Genomic DNA, 24,744 nt, shown 5'->3' on the forward strand with positions numbered 1-24,744 from the left:
ATATCAGACTATACTCCTTTTTGTGTATTCTCAATGTGACAAGCAGAAGAGAAAAATAGACAACGAGGCAGAACATAAAAATCTAATATCTAAAAGGAATGAAAACATGTTGGCAGCACAATCCAGTTCCCTCACAAAAAGAGATATCTTAAACTGTCATATCCTATGACATACATTTTACAACCTTTCAATATATGTGTTTTCCTTTGAGAGAATAGGGTAGTTTGTGAGTACAATCTGGAAGAACAAGAACTCTGGGATCACACAGGCTGGCTTCCATTTGGCAGTCCATTCACTGGCCGTGAACTTCATTTCCCACACTAACAAACAAGGACAACAACGCATTCAATCTTAATGCTGTTGCTCAAGGATTAAATAAGATAAGGCATGTTAGCACTTTGCCAGGCAGATGCCATCACTATGAATGTTAGATTTTATCAGTTTTAATGTCAGAGATCAGGTGGCCAGTTAGCTCAGCTGGTTAGAATGTGGTGCTGATAATGTCAGAGATGCTATTATTATTCCTAGTCCTTCATTTTCCGTGCGTTCAACTGGGTCCACACTGCACCAATTTGTCACCTAATTAATCATTTGTGTTTTCTCCTTTTCATGTAAAACAAACACAAAAAAAACACACACATCATCCCTAAGTATCTATGAGGGATAAGTTCCACGACACCCGGCAGATGGCAAAATTCATGGATGCTCAAGTCCCTTATACAAAATGATATAGTACATGCAAGTAATTTATGTACACCTTCCTACAGACTTTAAATAATGTCTAGATTACTTATCATACCTTATACAATGTAAAGGCCATGTAAATAGCTAGTATACTGTATTGTTTGGGGAATAATAAGGAAAAAAAGTTCATACATGTTCAGTACAAATGCAATTTTTTTTTTGCCAAATATTTTCAATCTAAGGTTGAAAATGTAGAACCCATGGATAGAGACGGCGGACTGGTTCTGTATACTGTATGTATACAGTATTGTATACATAGACACATACAGTATTGATGGATGGATGTGTGAGATTAGTATGATCCAGAATGATCTATAATAGAAAAGAAAGCCAAATAACACAACAAATTTGTTTTTTTTTTTTTTTTCTTTCTCGTGAAACCAAACCGACTCTTAGGATGTTTCTATTCAGCTGGAATTCATGGTGATAAATAACAGAAGGTTTTTTAGTGAATGTCCCTTTAGCCACATAGATATTACCTCACTCTCATTTCCTTCTACATGTTTAGCTTTAGGCACTACATTGCTGAGCAGGTCCATTAATTTAACAAAGGTGTAGTTCCAAATCTGATACCAAATTGCTAGAAAAGTTTTACTTCTCTTCAAATATGTTGAAGACAAACAGATGAGTTTTACATTCTACAGCCTGGACAAAGTACCTCTACTTTATTCACATAACTTGTTCACTGCATGTGCTGGAGACAATTGACTTCTCAACCAAACATCTAAACTAACTAGCTAAAACTATCTAGAAGTGTGCAGTTAACACATATAAATGTGCTTTAACTCACTTTGTTTTAGGTGCATGCACTTTTTAGTGAACTTTCAGAGTGATGACAGCTATCTTTTAAATCAAGACTTAGTAAACAAAATTAACTTCAGGTCAGTGAAAACAAAAACATTTTATTTTATAGGAAAGTAACTGCAGATATGATTTTCCTCAGCTAAATTACAAGTCCATTATTAGAGAAAAAAGTCACATGCTACACTAGAAAATACAGCATACAGCAAATTTGGAGATCAAATTCTAAGACTTCGTGTATCTCATCAGCATATATGATGTTAAATCAGACATGTGTGGCCTCATTTGCTCATTCTTTGTTCTTTGGTCACATTTTCCTTTCCTACACTATTTGGAATTTCTTTTCTCTCTCTTTTTTAAAATTTACTTATGCATTTAATTGAAAGGCAGAGAGGCAGAAAGAGAGAAACAAAGAGAAAGAGAGAGATTTTTCACCTGGTGGTTTGCTCCCCAGAAGGTCCTAACAGCCAGGGATGCTCCAGGCAGAAGCCAGGAGCTAGGAATTCCATCTGAGCCCCCCAAGTGGGTGGCAGGATTCCAAGCATTTGGGCTATCTTCTGATGCCTTCCCTGGCACAATAGCAGGAAGCAGAATGAGAATCTGAGTAGTCAGGACTAGAACCAGCACTGTGATATGGAATGTCAGTGGAGGCAGCAGTGGCCTAATGCAATGCACCACAATGCCTGCCCCTCTAACTGGAATTTTTAATGATATGGAAGGGCCTCCATCACTTTACTGGAGAATAGCTGAAACCTGGCCTGTGTTTCCTTTTCTAATATCCAGAACTATACTTACCAAGTACATATTATTTTCCATAATAGTATATAAATTATGGCCATAAACAATATGCTACCAAGAACCATATAGTCATATGAACTCTGTCTCTTGCTATGTTCATTGAAAATTTAAGGTAAATCAAGAAATCACATACACTTAAAATGATTTCTAAACTACTAAATAGTCACATGTAACATTTTCAGTAATCCTCAAATACTACTTATCCTTACTTTAAAGGAAAACCAATAGGGAGGTAAGATACAAACTATGTCTCTAATACTCTCAAACCAAATCCCTCCCAAATAACTTTAGGGGAAGGTTTGGAGGATTCCATGCTCCTTCCATGGCTGACTGTGGACAAACTGCCCTGGCTCCCATGTCCTTTACAGATGAGATGAACACAGATTTTTAACTTAATATTTTGTGAAATCCAATCAAGAGCATCCTGTGGAAGTGTAACTACTAGTTGCTATTAGCAGAAGTTCTTTAAAAATATATATTTTCTGCTAAAACTTATACAGTTAACTACAAGGCTAACAAAATATTTTTAAAAAATAAAAAAGGATCCCAGTGGAGTCATTTGGCACAGTGCTTAAGACACCACTTGGTATGCCAGCATTCCACATTGGAGCACCCAGATTTCCAGTGTCGGCTCTGCTTCTAATTCCAGCTTTCTCTTAATGTACACACTGGGAGGCAGCAAATCATTCCTCAAGTACTTGGGTTCCTTCCATACGTGTGGGAGACTTGGGTTAAGTTCTATGCTCCTGGCTATGGCCTCGCCCAGCCTTTGCAGTTACCAGCACTTATGGAGTAACCCAGGAGATAAAAGATCTTTCTCCCCCTCATTTTTTCTCCGTGTATGTGTGTGTGTGTGTGTGTGTGTGGTGTGTATGTGTCTACTTTTCAAATAAAATTTTTAAAAATTTTATTTAAAAGATTCTCAAAATCGTTGTGTTAGGAAATGAAGCTGACTACTTCTTCATCCGCTGCATACAAATCAATCAGTTGACAAAGAAAGACTATATTCCCACTTAACACAGTGCCACACTACTCTGCTGACATTTGCTTGTATTCATTGATGGTGCTTTTAACGCTTCATTTGCGTGTCAGACTAGGTGACAGGTATTAAGGCTAGGGACTACTTAACATCAAACTCAACGTGATCCAAGAACATTTTCAATAACTGTTTACCTTCTGTACACTCTCCCTCAAAAAAATAATTAATAAAATAAACAGATATTCTTTTCTGGCTCAAGTCAGGGACAGCTGGGAATGCCAAAGAAGTACTTTCTTCTCTCCTTGAAAGAAGTCAGAAAGATATGCACAGTCATGCTGCTCAAAATATTATTCTATGTGCCGAATGACACTGTCATAAGATATTTGGAAGCCAAGTAAACTCACGGAAGTAAGGGGATTTGTAGAGCCTGCAGCCTGCTTGGCTCAAGAGAAATGAGGCTGAGCTCTCTCATGAAGAAAGCAATATGACACCTTCCAGTGTTAGAAACAGCCTCTTGGATGAGGAAGACAGGCGTGCAGAGGTGGAGATCAAAGCTATCTCCCTGTTCACTACAGATAACCTATTTGCTTCCTCTTCTTCAATAGCAAGATTGAAGAAAAGTGCTGAAAGAGGAGGGAGAAAGGGAAAAGGAAACTTATCTATTCCAGAACTGTTAAAAAAAAAATAAAAAGGAGGTGGCCTTTTGATCTCCACAGGATGGCACCTTTATTGGCTATGCATAAGCAGTTTCCAACCAGCTGATCAACCAGGTACTGATGCTCAACCCTTCCATGATCGGTAACCATGAAGGGAGTCATCAGTAAACAGCAGTCAAGCAGAAGGCTCATCTCCTACTAAATAACCTCCAGCCCACACCCAACCCAGAGGGTAAAAGCAGCCACAGGGGAAATGATTCTCTCTCTCCACAGGTTCTCCTTTCATGAATGCCAATCATTTGCCTTGGGACTCAGAACAAAATCCATCCTCAAGTGTGCATGAATGAGAATGGCACTCATTTTCCAAGATACAACTTAGAATCTCTGTGCATCAGCATCGCCAGCAGACAAGGTTTTGAATTACGTTCAGGTTCCTCATTTAAGCAAGCCAGCAAATGCAGACGTGATAACAGCTGAATGTGATCTGGCTATGAGTAAAGAATTTTCTGATGACCTCAAAATTTAAAGGTGATTTTCTTAATAACAGGGAAAATAATGCCTCCATTCCAAGTCCTCAAATGGTCAACCCACAGTATTGTTGAGGTGAATTTGGAGAACAAGCTTTAAAATAAAAGGTGACTGAACCATAATCTTTCTTATTCAATTTCTCCATTTCTGTTTGAATTAGGAAAGTGTACAGTGTTTGGGAGTTCTGTAGCCAACTCAGTACAGATCTCTGTTTGTCCACATCACTTAACTTCTCTATGATGTAGTTTCCACAACTATAAAATAAGATCAATATTTAACAACAGAATCTCTGCCAGGGTGTCTGATAAGTATTAAATAAGATAACAATGAATGTTCAGTTAAGTGGAATTGCAGCTTCACAACTACAGTATTTAAAAAGTTTCTTAATGTCGCCCAGAATTTGGACTCAGTCTCATTTTTAAATTATTTCCTTTTCATTTTACTTATCTAATCTAAGCAAACATGTTATGATGTAAGGTTACTACTTCGTGTTTAACTCCTCTCTCTGCCATCAAGTTAGTCAATAGTCTAAATTCTTACAAAACATAGCCATAAAAAATAGTTCAATAAATTCATTAAAGATTAAGCATGTGTAAATTGTTTTCATTTTATAAAATGGAAAATATATCACTGTTTATATAGTTGTTAAATATACAGTATGCACACTGATCTCAAGTTTTCAGAGATCCACATTTCAAATTTGCTTCTCCTGTCATGGGTGGTGAGCTCTGCGAACTCAGATTTGCTCTATCTGCTTCCACCTCACTTTTGTCTGTATTTTAAAACTAGCTCAACCCTGGATCTTCGTGTCAACCTCACTTCTCTAGACTCCTGCTTCTGGTTTCTTTTTTGCCTTTCTACTTCCCACACTGCTTAATTTACTCTATCTATTATCTTAGGCCTAACTTTAAATTAAATGACATCTTTGAGCTCCTTAAATTTTCTCATGCAAAATCAAGCTTGTGGGACAGCTGAAATTTTTGTGTTTAGAATTTAAACTTTTTTAAAGGGTCAGAAATTAACATAAGTATTACTTTAGCATCTTACTAATATAGAAGTCTACAAATGAAAATTCAACTACTTAAGATCTTCATTAAGAAGCTGTTACCCTAAATTTCCTTCCAAACGTATTCCTGTTGCCCCATTAAATTATAGATATCTAGTCAATGTAAAAATAAGTAAACAGTTGTCATTGCTAGTTTGAAATTTAACATTCTGCACCAGTTTAACTCACACAAGTACATTTCACTTGTCACAACAATGACTAAGAAAAAACTCCAGGCAAACTATCTGTTCTAAGACATTTTAACCATAAATACCCCATGGGTCCACTGAAAGGAAAGAAAATGTTTTAAAAATCAGTATGATATCCAGATCTAAAAGCCAACTAGTTATAAAGAAACTAACCAGAAGTTATTGGAAGCACCAAAGAAGCTTGCCAGAAGGAGAGAGTGGAAAGGAGAAAGGCCAGAGATTCAGATAAGTAGCTCAAATAGTGAAACTCACTAAAAAAAATTCTTCTCGAGAAAAACCACCACTCCCCCCAAAATAGAGAAAAATAGACAGCACCAGTAAACTTCCACTTTATTTGAAATTCAGATCTCACCCTAAGTTTAAACTGTAATTCAATCACTTTTCCTCTTAAAAGCAGATTTTAGCAAATGGACTTGAGAAGAGGAAGTCTATGAAGGCAGAATGTTTAGAATTAGTTCCTGAGGGATCACAGATTTTTTTCAAGGCTGCCTCTTAGGCCACCAAAAGTGTAGCTATCCACAGAAAAGAACAGAGATAGACAAATTAATTAAAAAAATTCATTGCCATAAAAATGACTATCTCAATAAATACCTACTTTTTTCCCAAATCTTAGTTTATCAGAATGAAGACAGGTACTTATTGTAGCATTAGGCTAATAAATAAAACACAACAAAAAGTAAACACTCTTCAACATAATACTCAATGTGAAGTATGCCATCAACACACCAAAATGGAGTTTATGATCTGTTTGAAGAAAACTCCAGGACTTTGCTAAGTTGGCAGCCAGTTTTTAAAAAAAAAAAAAGAAAAAGAAAAAAGGAAGAAAGGAAAAGAAAAAAGAACTGACAACCTTTTACAGGTTAAATCTTGTCGAAGGTACGTGACCCCCTCAGTACACTTTGATTTAACTAAGCTCACCACATTTCTCTTAAATACACTCCATTAACAAGTGATAGACTGTGATCCAGGCTTGGGGCAAGACATGAAACACAATCTTTCACGAACTTCATTCATTCCCTGACCAGGTGTCTTGGGCACACCCAAGTTACCAGTTCCTTACCTGAGTTCTGTGAAGTTTTATTTAAATCAATGGTGTTGCCTTGGAATAGCACACTGTCATGAAATCAGTCTAGCAGCCCCAAAACTTCCTGGGCCTTCCAAGTTCAGATTCACAGCATGAGTGAAAGTTATCAGGAGAATGATAAAATGCTTTGGGTTATTAAATAGGAGTGAGCACCTTACAAAGAGATCACTGGCCTGTACCATGGCAAACAAAGTAGATAAGCACCACCTATGAGGAAAACTTGGGTTTATAAAAATCATCAGTAGTTTAAATGGAAAATTAGAAAAACAAACTTTTTGCTCTAAGATTTTAAATGTGTCCTATCTATTCAAATTACAAACCTCAGACACTAACTACTAATCAAATTCTTTAGTCTGATAGCACACCCCCAGGTATTTCTCCAAGTGGAGACACAATTTGCACACTGACACGACCAGCTTTCAGTAATACCCTATTAGTGTGACCCTATCTTTAATCTACAGCCATGATAGAATGTCCCAACATATACAAACTCAGCTCACACAGTGACTAATGACCATTAATCCCCCTATCTCCAGTAATCTGCCCCTCCAGTCATCTATCACACTGACACTTCACTTTACACACGTGAATAAACTTTAACCAAGAAGGTGTATCAACAAAAATCTCAAAGGTATCTGAAGCTGTAAATTAAACTAGGGGGAGACACAGCGAGGAAGCAAATAGAGGGCTCAGACCTTGAAGTTTCTGACTTGCATCCATGGCTGGAGGTGGGGGTGATGGGGAGTGTGCAGGGAGTACTAGTCAATCCCTCAGATATGCAAACTAAAAAAAATAAATAAATAAAAAAGGATGCAACACAGAAAGGGGGAACCGAGAACTGGCGAAAGAAAAGGCGGCCCCAAACAGTTAATTCAATTTGCTCATCCATCCACTGTGACATATAAAATATATGGATATTAACAATCCAAGGCTGAAATTCCAGTTTCTGTTTTCCTCAAAAGAATAACAATTCAGTGGATTTCCATTTGGTTTGGTTGGAAATGCTCTTTGTAACTTTCAGCCAGCAAGCACTTCCGCAGGCTGAGAAACTTCTAAGGACTCATATGTGTCACTGCTGTACAACTGTCTCATTCCTTTTCATATTCCATTAACTATTCGGCTTACGTAGTAAAAATCCCGGTTCAAAACATGAATGGTAACCACAGACCATGCACAAAAAGTTCAAACTAACCTGCAAAATGGTTTTAGCAATTATGCGAACTGAATGACTCTAACCTACAGGCCCTGATGCAACTTGAAGCTCAGTGTGTAACTATGAAAGTCCCCTGAGGTGCAGTGTGCTGCGTGTGCGCCTGTGTGTGAGTGTGTGAGTGGGTCTGAGGGCCTGAAACCGGATCCATGATTGAAACCAGAATCTACCAAAAAGAAAGGCACAAAAGTTGAGCCGTGGCTTGGTTCACCCACAGTGGACCTTTCCTGGGGAGTGTGTAAGAAAACTATCTGCAAGTAGAGATACAGTCTGGACTCTCAGGTCAGAAGGAGCCCGTCGCAGCATCCTTCGAACGTTGCATCTACTGTTGCAGAACCATCCAATTAATACCAAAAATCCTAAATCCAGCCTTCTGTTGTCCATGGCAAAGGAGAAATTTCCACACAACTGCTTGCTCCTTTTCACTTACTTGCAATCGCCTGTTTTCCTTTCTCAACCCAGCCAGGCAGTGGCTAGTTTAGATCCTACCCTAAGAAGGAGTTATTTCCTGAAGTTTCTTCAGAATGGAATTTAATTACAGACTTTGGTTACATAAAACTACTAATAACCCCTTATGCTCGGAAGGGGAGGGGCGAATCGGGAGGGCCAGGTTCAGGAATCCTGGCGAGTCTGTGGGCGACCAGCTCCCGGGGCGCACACCTCCCTCCCCGCAGGAACCAGCCGCTGGACAACATTCACATGGGCTCCTCCTGGGGCCCAAGCTCACCGCCAGCCGCTGCCTCCTCCCACCCTCGTGCTGAAACGTGCGTCTGCCCAGTAATCTGGGCGTGCCCTGATTTTGGCGAGAGGCCGAGGGCTGCGCAGAGGCTTGGGGAGGCTTGGAGAAGATGGGGGGTGGGGGGGTGAGGGACATCCCCAGAAGCGAACTCGGAACCTTCTTGCTTGAAAGTCCCTTAGGGGGACGGCTCCCTCCGCCCTTAGAAGGGAGAGGATGCCCAAATGAACTGAACTTGGGGAGGTGGGGGTGGGGGTGAAGGAAGAGGGTTGATTCTGAAAAGTGGAGAGGGGGCGAGCAAGAGATACCAAGCGGGCGAAGAAAGAAGACGCGGGGTTACCTGAACAGAGACATATGAATCCAAAGAGGTAAAAGTGAGCGGGCTCCGCGATCATTGTCCTCGGGTGGCTCCTGCATACAGTCTCATGCCAAGAGAAGGGAGCAGAAACGGGGTCCCCAAATGTACGAAGCCACACACCACACACACTACACACAAAGGCTTAATATAAGCAACGTGGGTCCATCCGCCAGGAGTTTCAGGGCAGTTCCTCGTGGACCTTTCCGGTCGCTTGTCAGTATCTCCGAGCCCCTAGCAGACGAAGAATTCCCAGGGCTGTGTTCCCCACGGCCCAGGGCTTCCGAGGAGGCTCAGCCCCTTCCAGGGACCATCCACGGCGAACAACAAAGAGCCAAAGCCCAGGCGCAGAGGTGCGGCTTCCCGGCTCCACGGGCTGCCTCAGCCTCCCGGCGAGCGCCCCACAACGTGCGCCCGAGCGCCGCTGCGAGGGCAGGCGCGGCGGCGGCGGCGGCGGCGAAGTTGGGCACTGAGAACCGCTGAGCGAGGGCCAAAAAGTGCTTCTCGGTCCACGGGCGAGCCCCGTCAGCAGCCAGCCACCGGCGCAGGCGGTAACGGCAGCCCAGGTAGCGGCAGCAGCTCCAGACGGCCGGCTCGGGGTGCCGGGGGTGTGCCTGGGTGACTCCGCGCGCAGGGGGCGAGCGAGGGGGCGGTGCGGCGACAGCGGCTGCCTGGGCGGGCCCTTGTTCCCATCACTTGGGGGATGCCGAGGGCAGCGGGGCCGGCAGCGGGACCGCAGACACGCTCATGCCTTCCAGGCGTCCCCAGCCCCGCGCCGCGCCCAACATCGCCGGCGGTCCCTGGCTCCCTGGGGCGCGCGCGCGCCCAGCGCCCCAAACTGCGCCGGAGCCCAAACTTCCTGGGGGGGCGGGAACCCGCACCCCTGGCTCGTGGTAGCTGCAGGGACGCAACTCCCGGACCTCCCCGGGCTGGTGGAAGGATGCTGCGGGCGGGAGCGCCGGCCGCCGCGGCTCACTGGAGCTCGGCCGGGAGCTGCAGCGTCTGAAGTTTCGGCTCTCACGCTGCCTCCGCTCGGGCTCAATTGCTTGTGGGTTTCCCCCACCGTCCCCGCGGCTCCTAGTTTCCTCCCTCTCCACCCCGGCCCGAGAATACTTAAAGGGGCCGCGCGGTCCTTGCCATGCCTCGCTGGGCGCGCTATAGGCGTTGGCCAGGCAAGTTCTACTCGAGAATATTTCCAGCCCCAGACCCCGGGTGCCCAACTGCGCCCTCAGGTGAGAATCAAACTGCCCGGGCTGGAAAATCCAAGCGGCGGAGAACTTCTCTGCTCTCTCTCGCCACCCCTAGCTCCCCTGCACCTTTTATCCAAATGGAACCTCCCAGCCAAAGACTTCAAAAATCCTCCTGGTCCAGCTTAACCTCTTCCTTACCGCTGCCAGGGATTGGAATAAACTCTCAAAGAACTCCATGCTCAACCTTCCTCATTCCCATTTTTTAAAAAAACAAACAAATTGGAGCCACAGGCCTTTAGAGCTGGAGGCAGAGGACTCTGGGCTGCGTGAGTAGGTGGGTACTGAATTCAGTACCTTCCCAGTCCTTTAAGTTGAAGTTATTGAGAGTGGAGTCAGGGAGAGGGGGGCACTCCAATGTAAGGCCTTTGCCGCTGGACCATGGAGGCTTTTGGATAGAGATCCTGGCCTTCGACTCCGGAGCTTGTTGTATTAGGAAGTTAACAATGGGGGGAGTAATAATGGAAGAGGGACATTTGTGGAAAACGTCCTTGATTGCCTCAGAGTTTGCAGTTCTGAGAAGTCATTCAGCTTTTCGAAACCAGTGGGCGTGGGCTTTGACGCCCAAGACACCACCCTGAAATCCCAACCTGCCACTTACTAGCTCTGGGCCCCTGCCAGGATAAAATAGGGGCTCTGAAGATACTTGGTTGTGTTCACAAATCCTACCCACCCATAGCAAAACAAACTGGGCGCACCTGTCGCTCATTCATTCCTGCATCCATCCATTTTTCTTTCTATTAAATAAGACACTGTAGGTAAAACACCTAATCCATGTGGAATGCTCAAAAAGTGGTCGAAATGGATCCTTAGAGTTATTATTTTTATTAACAAATCAGCAAAGTAACCTAAAATAGCTCCAACATAATTACTTGGTTGTCTCTGAAAAGTGGAAAATTGCCACTGTCTTGGGATGGGACATGAAGAGTTCTTTTTTTGTAGAAACTATTGGGCATTTCCTTTTTTTTTTTCTTATGAGACCATGCATTGCCTAAAGAAACATTAAATTTTAAAGGCAAACGTCGTACATTCACTCTGGTTGCTGCTGATCCAACACATGACCTCAGAGCATCATTTTGTGGAAAATAAACTGGTTACCAGCATCTATTTTTGAAAGCAAGATAGTTTAATCCTGAGAAAGCTGCCTGCAAATTCAGTAAACAGGCTGCAGATAAGAATTCAAAGACTCTCACCAAAATCTTTTCAGCAATCAGAACAAGAATGTGCAGTAAATGCTGAAAAACACATATTGATTGGTCTTTGTGGAAAGATATTTACTGAAAAACATAGACTTTCTCTTCTTGGAATAAAATGTGCTTTTAAGATAAGCTTACCTGGCAATAAAAAATAAATAAGCTAAAGCGTGGTAGTCTGGAGAGACGGAGAAAATCCTTCAAATCCTCATATCATTTGAATGCACTTTAAACAAAGATTTTGAACTTCCAGTAAAGGATGAATACTTTTAAATACAAACTAGAGGGGCAGTCATTGTGGTCCCCCTGGTTAAGCCACCACTTGGGACACCAGTATACCCTATCAGAGTGCCTGGATTTGAGTCCTACATTGGCTTCCAATCCGGCTTCCTTCTAATGCGTGCCCTGAGAGTGATGGATTAAGTACTTGGGTGACTGCCACCCACAGGTAGACCCAAATGGAGTTCCTGGCTCCCAGCTTTGGCCTGGCCCATCCCTGGCTATTGTGGGAATTTGGGGAGTGAATCAGCAGATGAAAGATCTCTCTGTCTCTGCCTTTCAAATAAATAAAAATAAACTTTATATATGCATATAAGTATATATGCAAGGTTCCCTTTTCCATTGCTCCCCAATATGGATCCCTTAATTTCTGGAAGTTTGATAAGATCTCTCAATATATGGAAACCATATTAATGCTGTGTTTCATTTTGCAATTTCAGAAGTAAACACCTACCCAAGTCCTCTCTTCCACCCTTGGAGATGCTATTTCCTGGGAGAGACAGCAGTTAGTACATTCTCACACTAACTCTTGGCTGATGAGGACCATCATCACCACTTCATGTGTCTTTTTTTTTTTTCCATCTCCTGCCTCATCCAAAGTGTATTTTGTCTGTCAATTACATTAGTCACGGTGGCGTTTCAAAACAAGAATTTGTATTCAGAAGGCACCATGGATCTTTAATGAGTGATGGAACTTAATGCACCTGAGAACTCTCACTACTTCCTTTTACTCACTCTCTTAATCAAGCAGACAGACACTTAATGCCCATCATCTCTTTGCAAGAAACGGAAAAGTGTGCTTTTGGGGCAACATGCAAATAGAGTCCCATTCAGTAGGCCCTTATTGCTCTTACTATGGGAAGCTGCAAAGAACAGAACCATCTCCAGAGTGGCATCTGTTCCAAAAAGTGAAAGCAAACTGATGAGGGGGAAATGACAGCTGAGGACATTCCTGGAGATGGATGAATCAGAACAACTTAGCGCCTTTCCACTTTTACTCCTGAACATGAAATTGTCTACAAGAATGCATGAAATGCTCGGTGTTCCACGTGAGTGTGTGTGCAGCGTAAGTGTGTGCACTTGCATAGGAAACCTGCTCACATCACATCTACAGGCAACTGAGACCAGTCCCATAGAATTCTGACTCACTCTGCACTGGTTGGGAAACAACGAGCAAGGAAAGAAGAAAGGGTCTTAATTTGCACTCAGGACCCTTATTCCGGCCACCATAGTCTGAATGAGTGCTAGATTCTAAAGATCCATTTAAAGATTTTTTTTTCAGGGTTTTTTTTTTTTATTCTATTTCTTTTTTTTTTAAACTTTTATCTAATGAATATAAATTTCCAAAGTACGACTTATGGATTACAATGGCTTCCCCCCCATACCGTCCCTCCCACCCACAACCCTCCCCTTTCCCACTCCCTCTCCCCTTCCATTCACATCAAGATTCATTTTCGATTATCTTAATATACAGAAGATCAGCTTAGTATACATTAAGTATGGATTTCAACAGTTTGCTCCCACACAGAAACATAAAGTGAAAAATAATAGATGATTTTTTTTTAAATGATGATGAAATCAGAGCAGACCTATTGTCATGTTTAATCCCAGTGAGAGTCAAGTTGGGAATTGATAATTTCTTTTTTTTTCTTTTTTTTTTTTTTTACAGAGGATCAGTTTAGTATGCATTAAGTAAGGATTTCAACAGTTTGCACCCCCATAGAAACACAAAGTGAAATATATTGTTTGAGTACTCGTTATAGCATTAAATCTCAATGTACAGCACATTAAGGACAGAGATCCTACATGAGGAGTAAGTGCACAGTGACTCCTGTTGTTGACTTTACCAATTGACACTCCTGTCTATGGCATCAGTAATCTCCCTATGCTCCAGTCATGAGTTTCCAAGGCTATGGAAGCCCTCTGAGTTCTCCGACTCTTATCTTGTTTAGACAAGGTCATAGTCAAAGTGGAGGTTCTCTCCTCCCTTCAGAGAAAGGTACCTCCTTCTTTGAAGACCTGTTCTTGCCACTGGGATCTCACTCGCAGAGATCTTTTGCCAGAGTGTCTTGGCTTTCCATGCCTGAAATACTCTCATGGGCTTTTCAGCCAGATCCGAATGCCTTTAGGGCTGATTCTGAGGCCAGAGTGCTATTTAGGACATCTGCCATTCTATGAGTCTGGTGAGTATCTCACTTCCCATGTTGGATCACTCTCCCCTTTATTTACTCCATCGGTTAGCGTTAGCAGGTACTAGACTTGTCTGTGTGCTCCCTTTGACTCCCAGTCCCTCCACCATGACCAACTGTGAACTGAAATTGATCACCTGGAACAGTGAGATGGCATTGGTACATGCCACCTTGATGGGATTGAAGATTTTTTATCTCATTTGTAGCCTATACAATTCAGGATTCTTAAAAATGTATCCTTAAGAATTTTGAAGAAATAAGAAAGGAGCACATTCCAACAGTCTTATGAATAGGAGCTTTTAGAGAGCAAAATTTCTAGAGCGGTAATAATTCTCCTTGGGCTGCTCAGATCTGACTTTATATTTCATGGGGGTAGCTTCAGGAACTCAGGATACAACAAAACTCCCATGAGCTCCTCTGTGATTTCAGATACCACTTCTTTGGATCACGAGGAACAGAGGTAAGTTCCTAAAGGAAAATACAAACTAGCACATCTCTCTGTCTTCTCTTAGTAAGAAGCCTTAGATTGGGCTTAGGATGCAAGCCACAAATTGCAGCACATCTGGAGAGCAGATCTGGCAAGAAGTACACACAGAGGCTATGTTATCTACTCCAAGATACCATCCCTCAGGATACAAGAGCTAGTTTAACAATTTTTACATAGAATTGCTGAATAATATCTACAACGCTTAGTGCCTAAATTTCTTAGCTGAAATAAATATGTGAATATTTTCCTAATTTTAGATATATAAGAAAAGTCCCATATTAGAAGGGAACTAAAATAATCTTAATAAAGGAAAGTAAACACACTTGTTGAAACATCTACTGTGTTTCAAGAAGATTGGTCTATTTAATTTCTATCAAATGTACATAGGACACTTTTTTTAAACAGCATTGTTTTTGTTTGTGTCTCTATCCTTTAGAATAGGTAAGTTCCAAACCAAAAACCATTAGAAGAGACTCATCTCCAATTCCCTAAGGATTTAAGGCACTGTCACTAGAGCCAATGTTTTCAACACCACCTTGAAAAAACATTGTGAAAGGGTGGGATAGAACCCCACTGATCTCATCTAATCATATTCTTCATTCTCACTGAGGCTCATTAAAAAGCACCAACTATGATACCCTCAAGTTTGCTAGGGAATTACTGTGATTGGGCTTGCCTAGTAACATCCTAGATTCACAGGTGTTCTGAAATGTGCTATACTGCTAAGCTGTTTTGATGGAGCCTGGGAGCCCACATATCAGTAGCAATGGTTTCACTGAGTTTACTCCTTAATGTTAACAGATGGTTAGTTTTTATAGATACAGCAGAGGGTATAGGGAAGCAGCATTAATTGAGGGCACTGTTTGGGGCCCTACACAAACATCAACTCATCTGATTCTCACCATGATCCTGAGAGATGCTAATGTTATCCCAACTTAGAAAAGGGGTTAAAAGAGTAAATAATTAACTCAAAGTTTAGAGGCTTAGAAGCCATGGAGCTTTTATTTGAACCCAGCTTGTTTTGAGTCAAAGCACATAAGGGGGAAAAAAAGTAGAGTTCCATGGTAAGGTAGGCTTGAGAGACTTTGGATTCAACACATTTAAAGATTGCCCACAGCATTAGATATGCAGATAAGCCTTGTGAGTCCTCAGGGCAGGGTAGACAGAGAAACCTGGTTTCCTTAGTAAACACTGCTCAGTCCATCTTATGCTATTAGTATAGTAATACCTCTGATGCCCCACACCTGACAATTATGATCATGAGCTTTCCTAACATGCCTATGGTACCAACTTGGTAGAAAAGTTCCTTATGTTAGAGTGAACCCTGCAGTACCTCTGACTGAAGGATACCATAAGCTGAAGCTACTGCAGGGGTGTTGCATTCTTCATAAAGCAGGCAGAGGGATCCTGTGAAATCCTAAGTCAGCTCTTGTCTCTGCTCAGTGCAGAGGTCTTCCATCTCACTTCAAATGACAACCATGTTTTTCCAGAAGTCCAAAAGGCCTGATGAGAGCAGATCCCCATCCTTTCCTGACATCATCTCCTCCTACATTTATTTGCCTTTTGCTCACTTTATTCTACACCATGGCCTCTATGCTAGTCGTAGAATGAATCAGATAACCAGCTGCCTCAGGGAGTTTGCACTTGCTCTGTCTGGAATATTCACCCCCATAAATCTGCAAACATACACTCTCCCTTCACACAGGTTTTTATAATGCAAACCTTAACCTAAAGCCTCAAAGAAGCTTTTTTCGACCACTTATTTTTAAAATCCACACCCTTAATACATCTCATACCCCATTTATGCTTTGTTTACTTTTGTGGATTTTTGTTTTAATTCAAAGCACTTATGCCCATATGTCCGTATTTGTTTTTATTAGCTGCATCCCTCCTTTGAGAATGTTAGAGGAGTCCAAGGAATCTAGACAATGTTGGTTACTCTTAGATTCCAAGCATCCAAAACATGCCAGCTCCTAGTAGACACTCCATAATTACTGAATGAATTATTGAATCATTTCTCTATGTGTGAATATGTTTTTTTAAAAAAATGCTTCTTTAATAAGCCTGTTTCTATAGTTCTAATGTTTATTTTTCCCCATACATAGTTCATTTATGCACTTCAACTAACTCAAAACTGACTGTGAAAATCACTCATAGATCTGATGTCTCAGTGACTTCAGTGACTTCAGAATCAAAATTCTTGAAGTGACTTTCAAGATTAGCTTTCCATACATGAGAACACCAAAACAAAAAGAAGTGGACTTTCCTTTGAATAATGCTTTAGCTTCTGGTTTACCCATAACCAGAACCAAGTACTTAAAGTGTTAGAGAAGATATTTTTCACAAGGATGGGTTACTCAGAGAACTTTGATCCTCTGTCTTTAGAATATTTACATCAGTAGATGTGATAGTTATAACATATTATTAGTCTACAATATGGTGAGTTTTATATATTTGCAATCCATCAGGAATCTATAAACATATTTTGGCACTTTTGGCATTAAGGATATTTTTGTATCTGGTTCCTAATAGAACAATAATAATAATAGTCCATAATCACATAATATTATGTGCTACAGGAACCATTCTAAGTACTTTATGGTCATTTAGTCCTCCAGGAAAAACACATTGTTAGGTCAGATACTTTTATTATTCCACTTTATACACAAAGAAATAGAGAACATGCAGCTAATGTGAGACCAAATTTGGATGTGAATCTTGGCTAGATCTAGAGCATTAACTTTTAAGTAAACAATGGATTGTGAGAGGCATATAAAAGTTGTTGATTAAAGTAATGTTATTTGTTTGTTTATTTGTGAGAGGCAGAGATGGAGAAAGAGAAGACAGAGAGCTCCTATCTGCTAGTTCAATCCCCAAATGCCCACGACAATAAGGGCTGGGCCAGACTGAAGCCAGGAGCTGGGAACTCCACTGGGATCTCATACTTTGGGTGGCAAGGACCTAAGTACTTGAGCCATCACTTGCTACTTGCCAGGGTGCACATCAACAGGAAGTTAGAATCCCATGCGGTGCTGGTGCTGTGGCATAGTGGGTAAAGCCGCTGCCTGCAGTGCCAGCATCCCATATGGGTGCTCCTGGCTCCTGGCTTCGGATTGGCCCAGCTCTGGCTGTTGTGACCATTTGGTGGGGAGTGAGCCAAAAGATAGAAGACCCCCCTAGACACACATAATTTCTCTCTCTCTCTGCCTTTCCCTCTCTGTAACTCTGCCTTTCAAATTATAAATAAATAAATCTTAAAAAAAAAAAACCACCCACAGTAATTATATTTTAAAAGATTCAATTCTATCTGGAGAAGGGTATCAGTGTGCAAAATTTTGGTTTGTCAAAAATTTAGCTTTATTTTGGAAATCAGTATAAAAAATGGATTCTGAATGTATATTTGCATTTGTAGATTTATATCTATATGGAAATTTGGAGTTCAAATCTTTTTTCTTTTTTGTCCAAAATGTTCAAAGCAGTTTTTCTTTTAAATCTAATGAAGCAGCATGAAAAAAGATGCAGTACAAGTTTGTTAGACATTCAAATTATATTAGAAAACAAAGATGTATATATATTAATACCTTACCATAGAATTTTACTTTTTTTTGTTTCTTCCAGATATAACTGGAAGCAAACATATACTATTCTAAACATGTATTAAAATTCTCTCAAATTGGGATCATAGTTAACAGCTGCACAGCTGAATGGCATACTCTATAGGCTTACAATTTGAACACAAACTGACTATTTTGTAAGTAATCTACATTATGTTTAATTCTGCAGATGTGTTTTACAAAACAGTTTAATGCTTTTGGTTTTTCATTGCTTTCTAAAAATGCTTTCAAGCAATGTTTATGGGATTGATGTTCTTATAATGGGTTTATGTCATACTTTGTGCATTCATTATGTTTAGTCCCACCCACTACTCTGTTTATTCTGAATAATATTTCACCTACAGTCTAACAACTACTTAAATCTGTTCATTAAAAAACATTATGTTAACTTGAAAAACACCTTGAAATTCTTTTGTAGTTTCCTATTTAGAGGTTATTTTCTGGGTCAATAAATAAAGGGCAGGTCTAAATATTTAATGGTGTACTAACTTAGGAAAAAGAATATTCAAAGTTATAATTAATAATAAAAACAATAATAAAGAATTTATTAAATTGTAGCCTCATAGATTATTTCAAAGTTACTCTATAGCCTATTAATATACTCCTCTTTTATGGCTAAGGAAAAATGATTTCATATATGAAATGCTAAATTGGGGCTTTGGGATTTAATAGCTGCCTGGCGTGACTGAGGACAAGCATTCTAAATATGGAGGTACTCGTTCTTGTGGATAAATTCTGAATCCGAATCCTACAATTGTCGCTGAAAAACAAACTGCTGTTGAAAATTGACATGAAATGTAAACCTACTGTCTTAACAACAAGGATAATTATATATTTTCCCAAGAGTTTAATCACCCCCTCTCTAGTATCCTGGCCACACTCCAAAAGAAATCATCCAATTCCATTATTCTAAGCAGAAGCCTTTGTTGATTTGATCTAATCTCATCTTCTCAATTTCCTATCACTATACACCGCTTTAAAGCCACTTCATTACACCTGCAAGGTAGAATTTCACTGGCACAGTACATATCTTATTGCATTTATGTATCATGTGAAGATCTTTAAAACAAAACAGATATTTGCTGAAGTCAGTAAGACAATCTTATAACCAAAACATCATACATGAATTATATTTTCACAAAAATTCCTAAATATTACTTTTTACTCACAATGTTTTAACCTCAAAGGAAAAACAGTTTCACTAATTTAGTATGTTAATATTTTGTGAAAATTTTGAGTCCATGCTAAAAGTAATACATTTACATTCCTAAATTCAGATGATAATTTATTCTGAGATTTTAATTATTTGTCATCTCAATATAGGAATAATATATTTAGAAATTCAGAAAATATCAACAAAATTTTACAATAATTCTTTCTGGTATAACTTCATTTGCTCTCAACATTTTATTGTATATCCTTTTCTTTTTTAGTCTGGATATATATGTTTCTTATTACAATGTGCAATAATACTATAAAAATGCCTTAAAACCTATATTTTTCACTCAACAGTATGTCATAAGAATTTTTCATATCATAAAATACCCTTTAACATCATCATTAAAGGAGTAAAAGGGAATTTCATCATATGTACTAAAATAAATGTAACTAATCTCCAACTGTTAGGTATTTATTTCCAATTCCTACCAAGGGACTCAGAATATGATTTTCTAAAAGTCATGTTAGGATGTAATCTTGCCAGTTAACTATTAGAAAGCTTCATTTTAATTATAAGTATTCCATTGGCAATACGTACTTCCCACAATTTAAGTCACTCAATTTTCTGGAGTTAACATGTAGAATTTTTAAATAGCTTTAAAACCAGTATACATACAAACTGAAGATCACAGATGTTGAAGCACTATTAGACAGTTATTTACATCTAAAAATTTCCCCTTTTTCCAACTAGATTCTTATAGGTTTGTTTAAGGACTACCTTTGGTTTTCATTACAACTGATTAACAAACAAAAATGTTTGTATTTCACAAGTATGCTTGAATTTCACAGGTCTCGTATTTCACACCAGAAAGTAAACTCTTCTTTTGGTAAGGGCAATAAATCAAGACATATGGGCTTTTCATGAACAGTTACCTTTGGGAGAAGTATAAACTTAAACACAACTCATTGTTTCACTAATCATTCTTTTCATCTGGGAGTATATGTTTAACATTTGGCTGTTATTATTTTTAATTTATTTGAAAGGTAAAGTAACAGAGAAATATCTATAATCTATCTATCTATCTATCTATCTATCTATCCTTGATCCACTGGTTCACCCGCACAATGGCCACAATGACCATGGCTGGGCCTGGCCAAAGCCAAGATCCAGGAACTCCATCCTGGTCTCCTATATGGGTGGCTTGGGCCATCATCTTCTGCCTCCCAGATACATTAGTAAGAAGCTGAGTTGGAAGCAGAGGTGGGACTTGAACCCTGGCACTCTGTACAGATGCACACATCCCAAGAAGCAGCTTACCCTCTGTGTCACAATGCTCACCACTGGATAGTACTATTATTGACAGCACCCATAATGTGATGATATACACATATAACTAGTTGAAGCAAGAAACAACCTAGATATTCAAAGTTACTTTAAAAAGTTCATGGAGGAGCTAGCGCTGTGACATAGTGGGTAATGGGTAAAGCTGGCACCCGCAGTGCTGGCATCCCATATGGTTCAAATCCTGTCTGCTCTACTTCCAATACAGGTCCCTGCTAATGTGCTTAGTAAAGCAGCAGAAGATAGCCCAAGTCCTTGGGCCCCTGCACCCACATAGGAGACCTGGAAGAAGTTTCAGGCTCCTGGTTTGGGATTCACCAGCTCCAGCTGTTACGGCCAATTGGGGAATAAACCAGTGGATGGAAGATGTCTCTCTCTCTGCCTTTGCCTTTGACTCTTTGTAACTCTGCCTTTCAAATAAATAAATAAATCTTTTTTAAAAATTTAATGGAAAGATGGAATTAAAGGACAAGTTTATTAGTGTCATTTTTTGAAATTATGTAGTATATTAATAATATTCATTTTTCATAATCTTTTAAAGATACCTCATAGGGGCTGGAGCCGCAGCTCACTAGGCTAATCCTCCGCCTTGCTGCGCCGGCACACCAGGTTCTAGTCCCGGTCGGGGCGCCGGATTCTGTCCCGGTTGCCCCTCTTCCAGGCCAGCTTTCTGCTGTGGCCAGGGAAGGCAGTGGAGGATGGCCCAGGTGCTTGGGCCCTGCACCCCATGGGAGACCAGGATAAGTACCTGGCTCCTGCTATTGGATCAGCGCGGTGCGCCGGCCGCAGCGCGCCGGCCGCGGTGGCCATTGGAGGGTGAACCAATGGCAAACGAAGACCTTTCTCTCTGTCTCTCTCTCTCACTGTCCACTCTGCCTGTCAAAAATAAAAAAATAAAAAAAAATAATAAAAAGATACCTCATAGGATGTGCATCCTAATTTATCCAAGTCACATGACTTTGGCTAATATCACCTATTTCTTGATTTTCTTCCAAATTTCACAAATGGCTTGCCATGTAATAGGATTTTGAAAGATTTAATTATCCTTCCTTTTCTGGTGAAATACGAAATACCATAAAGTTAGAATAATTAAAGAAGTTGTCAATTCCCACATTGGGTACTTTATTGATTGAAGAAATAATACCATTATTTCTTGACATTAGTAATTTGTTTCACTTTTAAAATCAGGGCTATTTTAAATAGTTGTAATTTTTTCCAGATTTGTTTAACTCACGCTGAATGTGCAGAACACTTGGTAACATCTAATAAGCCAAACCATCCACTACACTAAATTTTTCTGACCTTGTACCCTTTAATGCTTCCCAATAATAAAAATACTGTAAAGGTTGATATTAATACAGAAGTGTTGCTTTAAACATATGCATATTTCCTAGGACATTATTAAATGTGTTTTCCCATAGATGCCATGTGATTAAGGTAGAAGAAAACAGATCCAAGAAATCGTCTTTTAACCCAGACTGCACCTGGGTGACTACTGTTCATCTTTTAAGACTCAGATCAATGTGTCCTGCTCAGAAAAGCCTAGGCTTTCCATTTCCAGCCTCCCCCTGCAAGTCAGGTTTCTGTGTGAAATACTCCTAGGGCAACAATTTAAATTTTTTCTCCACAACTATGATCCCACATAATTGTTTTAAAACAGCATATTCTAAACCTGCCTTTCCTATAAGCCTTATAAACTTCACATTGACAGTAATGACTTCTGACTTGTTCATCATCATTGGTAAATTAGTTTTTTTTCCTAAAAACAATTTTATTTATATTTGAAAGGCAGAGTTACAAAGAGGGAGGGAGAGACAGAGAGAGATCTTCCATTGGCTGGTGGACTCCTTAAACGGCTGCAACAGCCAGGGCTAGGTCAGGTCAAAACCAGGGATCAAACCTCATCCTGATCCCCTAGGTGGGTGCAGGGGCCCAGGCACTTGGGCCATCTGCTCTTGCTTTCCCAGGCACATTAGCAGGTAGCAGAATATAAAGTGGAGCAGCAGAGACTTGAACTAGCGCTTATATGGGATGCTTGGTGTCGCAGGTGGTGGCTTAAGAGGCTACAGCACAAAACTGGTCCCATTGCATTAGCTTTTTTTTTTTTAATTTCTTTATTTTTTATTTTTATTTTTTGACAGGCAGAGTTAGGCAGTGAGAGAGAGAGAGAGAGAGAGAGAAAGGTCTTCCTTTCATTGGTTCACCCCACAAATGGCCGCTATGGCTGGCGCACTGTGCTGATCCGAAGCCAGGAGCCAGGTGCTTCCCATGCAGGTGCAGGGCCCAAGGGCCATCCTCCACTGCCTTCCCAGGCCACAGCAGAAAGCTGGACTGGAAGAGGGGCATCCAGGACAGAATCCAGCGCCCGGGCCGGGACTAGAACCTGGGGTGCCAGCGCCGCAGGCGGAGGATTAGCCTAGTGAGCCGCTGCGCCGGCCTGCATTAGCTTTTATCAAAGTACATTGAGCCTGGTTTTGTACTTACATTCCTATATTATGTAGTAAGTTCTGAGAAATGCTTAGCTAGACTAGAAGGAAGACTAAGAAGAAAGTCCACATACGGATTACAACTATCTGGGCCTGTATGCTGGTTCATTTATGCTCATTCTCCAGTTCCTAAGGGGACACTGGCACGAGCTGAAAGATTTGCTTTATTTCAGCGTCCTCCCCCAGGAGTGATTCTGCCCTCCTCCCCAAACCCTCTCCACTGACCTTCTGCAATGCCTAGGGATTCTCCTGTTACAGGTGGGAGAGAAGGTGCTACCAGCTTTGCATGTATAAAAACAAAGAATGCTGCTAAATGTCTTACATTGCACAGGACAGAACCTTGCCCACAGCAAAGAATAATCTGACTGAAAACATCAATAGTGTCAAGGTTGAGTAACTCTGCTCTGGTCTAGCTTTAATACACGTTGAATGCTGTTTAGTTCTTGGGAGGAGTAAATAAGCTGGTGGATATTTTTTTTCTTTTTTTTTTTTCTGGTGGATATTTTAAAGGAGGCTGCAGTTAGGTTTGAAAGTTATTAGATGGCTATTTTGTCCAAGAATACTGACAAATTTAAAATTCTATACAAATATACCCCAAAGCATTATAAAATGCTTGGTATATCACAAAAAGGAAAATTGAATTCCATTCTTCTAACAAATTGCCATTTACAACTTCTGTAAAGAAGCATCTTTTTTCTTTTTCTTCCTTTTTATAAATTTTCATTTCATTTGAAAGGCAGAAAGAAAGAGCAAGATCTTCCATCTGCTGGTTCCTTCTCCAAATGCCTACAACAACCACGGCTGGACCAAGCCAAGCCAGGAGTCAGGAATTCAGTCTGCATCTTCTGTGTGGGTAACGAGATCCAAGTACTTGAGCCATCACCTACTTCCTATCTCCAAGGAACCTAGACTGAAGTGGAGCCAGGACTCAAACCAGACACTCTCGTATGAGATGTTGCAATCTCAAGTGGCTTCTTCAGCACTGAACTAAATGCCTGCCTGCGGGCCTATCACTGTCATGATTTATTGTGAAAGAGAGATGTATTTGGAAAATCTCAAGATTAAATTTATAGTTACTAGTAGAAGACTAAAACTTATTTTTAATGAATAAAGGAAATTGTATAAGACTGTTGCTTAAGACATTGTTCAGAGGGGCAGATGTTGTGGTGCAGCAGGTTAAGCGGCAGCTTGAGATGTCCACATTGGATAGCCAAGTGCCAGTTCAAGTCCTGGGCTCTTTGCTTCCGATCCAGCTCCCTGCTAATGCACCTCAGAAGCAGCCGATGAGCGCTCAAGTACATGAGTTCCTGCCACCAAAGGTTGCCCTGATGGAATTCCTGGCTCCTGGCTTTGGCTGGGCTAAACCCCAGGTGTTGTAGCCATTTGGGGACACAATCAGTGGATAGAACATGCTCTCTCTCTATCTTTCTCTCACTATGCCTTTCATATAAAGAAATAAATAAATACACATTTTTTAAAGTATTGTTCAGAGAATCATAAATGTATTTTTAAATGTGCAAATAATTCGGTTCTAAAGTGCTTTTGTTAAGGAAGTTTGTAATATATAATTATAAAAATATATAATTATAAACTAATACTATTTA

General features: G+C 40.4%; 1 protein-coding gene across 7 annotated transcripts in view; it reads right to left on the reverse strand.

Annotated features, from left to right (window-relative positions):
* Positions 1-24,744, reverse strand: part of ROBO1 (roundabout guidance receptor 1) — a 1,247,412-nt gene that overhangs the window by 444,176 nt on the left and 778,492 nt on the right. For 3 of the 7 annotated variants that reach the window (XM_089330677.1, XM_089330674.1, XM_002716647.6), the window contains exon 1: positions 9,131-9,263. The exons of the other annotated variants lie outside the window; for them this stretch is intronic. In XM_089330677.1, the coding sequence (XP_089186803.1) occupies positions 9,131-9,185 (55 nt within the window). In that variant the 5' untranslated portion in view covers positions 9,186-9,263. Of the gene's footprint in view, positions 1-9,130; positions 9,264-24,744 lie in introns of those variants that run through there. 7 annotated transcript variants of the gene reach the window in all.

Source organism: Oryctolagus cuniculus, chromosome 4 (assembly GCF_051225735.1).
Source record: "Oryctolagus cuniculus isolate XC-2025 breed Fujian yellow rabbit chromosome 4, ASM5122573v1, whole genome shotgun sequence".
Taxonomy (NCBI): Eukaryota; Metazoa; Chordata; class Mammalia; order Lagomorpha; family Leporidae; genus Oryctolagus; species Oryctolagus cuniculus.